At 45.7% G+C, this 4,636-nt stretch overlaps 1 protein-coding gene across 1 annotated transcript in view; it reads left to right on the top strand.

Moving 5' to 3' along the window:
• The window catches only part of CDC40 (cell division cycle 40), a 104,373-nt gene that overhangs the window by 37,519 nt on the left and 62,218 nt on the right, over nucleotides 1-4,636 (top strand). The window contains exon 2 of the mRNA XM_019520103.1: nucleotides 1,124-1,210. Within this exon, the coding sequence (XP_019375648.1) occupies nucleotides 1,124-1,210 (87 nt within the window). The remainder of the gene's footprint in view (nucleotides 1-1,123; nucleotides 1,211-4,636) is intronic.

Here is a 4,636-nt window from a genome sequence, read left to right as displayed (position 1 = left end):
AAGTTTGTCCCTGTGTGTATGGACTACAGACAACATCCTCTATTTCTGTGGCATAGCACAGTATCACTTGCGTACAGTGCCCCTCTGCTGTCGACATTGGACAGACAAGGCAATCCCTACATATAAGAATGAACAACCTCCAATTTGAGATCAGTTCCAGACATGCAAGTGTGTGGCAGAAAACTTTACTGTCCCTGGACATTCCTTCAGACCTCAGAATTAATTTGAATGTAAAATTGTTGAACAAGAAATCGTCCACAGACTGTCTTGTTTAGCCTGAAGCTGAAGATGTAAAAATGCAGAAGCATATCCAGGATTTTACAAAGGGGGATGTGGGAGCACTGGCTGGCGCTGCAGGGTTAGTTGTACCTCCAGCTCCTAGCCTCCTCCCCCTCCTCCTCCTCCCTCCACCAGGGTGGGCATATCATGCCATGTAAGCAGCAGCCAGGAACTTTAAGTCCCCAAAGAAGGTAAGAATTCTCTTTCCCCATGCTCGGAGGCATGTTCTCTCAGCTGTCCCCATCCTCCTATCTTCATCCGCCTGTCACTGCCACTGTCCCTGTCATTCTGGTGGTGAGGGAAGCTCCAGAGCCACTCCAACTAGGCTTCACGAGGGCTGAAACCTGTCCACCTGTTATTGCTTTTGCTGCTGTTGCTGCTGCTGTCCTGGACTGAACCCAGCCCTCACACAGCTGGGCTGGAGCAGCTCTGGAACTCCCCCTGCCCTTGGGACAGTGGCAGTGGCAGATAGGGGAGGAAGGAATGGGAGGGGAGGGGATATGCCTCTGAGCTTGGAGGGGAAGAGAGGGGTGGAATTCTTGCCTCCTTTGGAGCCTTTAAAAAGTCCTTGGCTGCTGCTACTTGTCTTTTCTAAACAACTTGAGAGAGAAGAGGTTGTTAAACTCTGACAAATTTTGGTGCTTGCTGCGTGTAAAATTTTGACAGAAAAGTGCATGTGTAGAATTGCATTTGCAACAATGCAGGTAAGGGGGCGCCTTCGTTGAAAACTTGTCAAATTTTTGTTCTTGATCTACCTGATAAATTGATTCTTAAGTATTTGGGATTCTCTGTGTATTTGAGATGGTTTTCTTAGAGTTTCATTAACACTTCTGTTGTATTTTAGGAAGATGTGGAGACAGGAGTCCACCTTGACCCTGCTGTCAAGGAAGTTCAGTATAATCCCACCTATGACACCATGTTTGCACCAGAGGTAGGAAACCAACATTTTTAAACCAGAAATGTTTATTCTTCCACATTAGCATACCACTATGAAATGCATTCAGCTTAAAAGGAGTATGTTCTGCTAATGATCCTGATGCAAAATTCAGGCATTACAATGCCTCCCCCTCTTCTTCTATATTTGTGAAGTTCTCACTAAAGATTGGGTTCTGGTCCTGATCTATAATGGTATGAACTGGGAAAACTAAAAGACACTACACAATACAAACAGGTACCCAGGGAAGCTGTATTTTGTTTTGTTTGAAAGCTTTTATAATAAAAGAACTCTTGTACCAAACTACAGAGTAGGAAGGCTAAACACAAAGTAATTTGGATCATTCTATTAATCTAAATCCATCGTTCTCAGCCAGAGTGCAGTGACACCCAGGGGTACCTTGAGATGGATCTTTTCGGGGTGCCGTGGGATGCCACTCAATGTTAGCGCTATTAGGTGTGAACATGATTCGCAAGATAAACCCTGAAGCTTCAAGTATGTATCAGTAGTGTTAAATACATTTGGTGTGGTCTTTCAGAAGTACATTGCAGCAGAAAACATGGTCTATTAGCTACCAGTAGTCAAAAACTGAGTAACAACTAAGTGTTAGTTTTCCTATGGGTGCCTTGGGTTTAAAAAAAGTGAGAAGTACTGGCTATTGATACCTAGATCAGTCAGAGCAGATTGACTGAAAATCTAAATGTTTGGAGTCTTTTTGGCTTTCTTGAAAGTCACTCAGAATGTTGGAAAGTAATACTGATAGTTCTATAGCTACCAGGAAATGGAGTATATTTAGTCTAAAACTAAACCCCAGTGTTATCAGTATGACATTTATTCATGTGACATTTAACTTTAATTATTTAACTTTAATATTAAATACTAAATAAACATGGAGCAGGTATGCCAAATTCTTTTAGTCTGAAATTGGTCTTCCTCAGAGCAATTTGACTATATTTTCTATCTTAAGTTGTCAGCTGCTGAAAAAGAGTTACCAGAAAGAATAAAAATAATCCTCTTAAGCCATGCATTTATACGTATTATAAATCTAAAATAAACGTTAGTGTTATGATTAGATGTAAGAGTTAATGTTGCATTTTAGACAAAGGTAAAAAAGGTATTTTAGTTTCCTAAAGAGTTGGAGACTGAAGAGACCAATCTGCATCAATTATGCTTGGCTTGAGCTTGGGAAATTTACTATCCAACCATAGGGGCTAGACTCTGTTTTGTTTTGTTTCTTTTAAAAAGACCTTGCATTTTGCTGCTTTCACCAAACCCAGTTTAGTCCACAAATACAACACTACTGCTCAGGTCATTGTTTTACATATGTATATTTTACTTAGAAAATCTAATTCAGGACAGTTTCAGGTCCCTGTGGTGGCAGCCAACAAGCACAGCATTATGGTTAGACTTAGTCTGAGAAATATTTTAATGTATTGTCCTTCATTTTCACCCACTCAACCATGTTTTCTCTCTCTAGTAATTAGTAAAAATTACTAATTTATCCCTTTGCAAAAAGAAAGACAAGCAAGTTTCCACAGACTGAAAAACTTGCTTTTCAGGGCAGTTATATCATATTTACTTAATAATTGTACATGTTATAAATACCTCCTAGCTTTATACTAGGAATTTTACAGGTAAAATAATGGAAGATGGAATGTCATAGTGAAAATCATGTTTCTTTTTCCCTGTTCTTAAGGACACTACTAATTAAAGGGCAGTAAACTGAGAAATACTAAGGTCTTTTCATGGGTTATTGATTGTAGCCGTGTTGGTCTATGGCAGAGGCAGACAATTATTTTGGGCAGAGGGCTGCTTACTGAGTTCTGGTAAGCTGTCAAGGGCTGCATGCATAGCTCCACCCTTTGACAGGTGCCCTGCCCCCTGCTTGCCATCTTGGGACCAGAAGTCCCACCCCTAACCTCTGACCTTTGCCACCCGAAGTCTCTCTCCTTGCCCCTGGAAATATTCCTTTGCAGAAGAGGGATTACTATCTTAAAATTGGAAAAAAATTGTATACTAAAAATCAAACACCCATAATAATGTGTTTTGTTTTAATTACACAAATCAGGATAATTTTTTTTTGTGTTTGTGCTGTACATGTAGAAATGATTGCATAAGAGCTCAAAATGCAGTCTTATTCTTGTATATTGTGTGAGGTCTGCAGGGGTGTTGTGGAGGTATGGGTGAGTGGGTGTGTAGGGTTTGTGGGGAGCTGTAGGTGGGAATGGAATGTTTGTGGAAGTGTGTGGGGGTATGGTATTTGTGTGGAAGTGTGTGGGGGGTATGGTATTTGTGAGGTGTGTGATTGGGTGTGGCTGTGTGGTATTTAAGAAGTGTTTGAGGGTATGGTGCGGTGTGCATGGGAGCCCCCTGCGTCCACCCCCCAAGCCAGTCACCACCCACCCCCACCCTGCCACAATGCCTGTGGCACCACCTCACCACAGCCAACAGCGCATAGCCCCAGCATGCCCACGCCCGCTCTGCACCGCCCCACTGTTGTGTGTCCTGCCACAATGGACGTGCAGTGGTAGTGGCGGAGAACAACGTATGCAGCCGTGACTCGCCCCATGCCGGCTCCGGGCTCGCCCTGGGCTGAGTAGTGGCAGCAGCACCTGGGCAGAAACTGCTGCTCGGCATGGGGGAAAGCGGCCCCTTCTCACCACTGCTAGGCAGTTTTTACTACAGCCGCCTGGAGCCTGCACCATACCAGCCTGCCCTGTGGGTCCTTCACTGCCTCTGAGCTGTCCAGCGCTGCAACAGTGACAGTGTGGAACAGCTGCAGGGCAACTGTCAGATGGCAGTGAAGCAGCCACACCTCAGCTGTGGGGCCTGCACCAGTGCCCCAGGGCCAGCACCAGTAGGGCCTAGGGTGGGGCAGCAGGAGCACAGGGTTTTGGTTGGCAGGGGCTGTATGGGCAGGGGCTGCTAGGTCAGTTCCCCAATCTCCTTGCTGGTGCAGCCCAGCTCCATAGAACCCTGCCAGCCCACCCTGCATTCCTGCCACCCCATTCTGGGCCCTGCTGTTGCTGGCCCCGGGACACCGGTGCAGGCCCCACATGCCTGCTTGCTTCCCCTCCCCCCACTTTCTGCCACTGCTTTCTCCACTTTCCTGCCTGCCTGTGGGCTCATCTTACACCAGACGATGCAGACCATGGGACTCAGCAGAAGCCGACCCGGCCCCATGGACTAGGACAATCACCCACAGATCTCCCCTGCCTTCCTGCTTTTCCCCCCATACCTGAATTTCCCGCTCCAGTACAGGCAGGCACAAACAGCCCCATGGTTCCAGGCCAGAAGTCTCTGCTACGCAGGGGCTTCTGGCTGGTGGGGCAGGGCTGGCAGGCCTTACTGTTGCTGTGTCCTGCTGTGGCTTCATAGATTTTATAGACATTAGGGCTGGAAGAGACCTCGGAAGATCATTGA

The sequence above is a fragment of the Gavialis gangeticus genome, unplaced genomic scaffold (genome assembly GCF_001723915.1).
Source record: "Gavialis gangeticus isolate Ggan-Ray unplaced genomic scaffold, GavGan_comp1, whole genome shotgun sequence".
Lineage (NCBI taxonomy): Eukaryota > Metazoa > Chordata > Crocodylia > Gavialidae > Gavialis > Gavialis gangeticus.
This window is presented reverse-complemented; position numbering and strand designations above follow the sequence as displayed.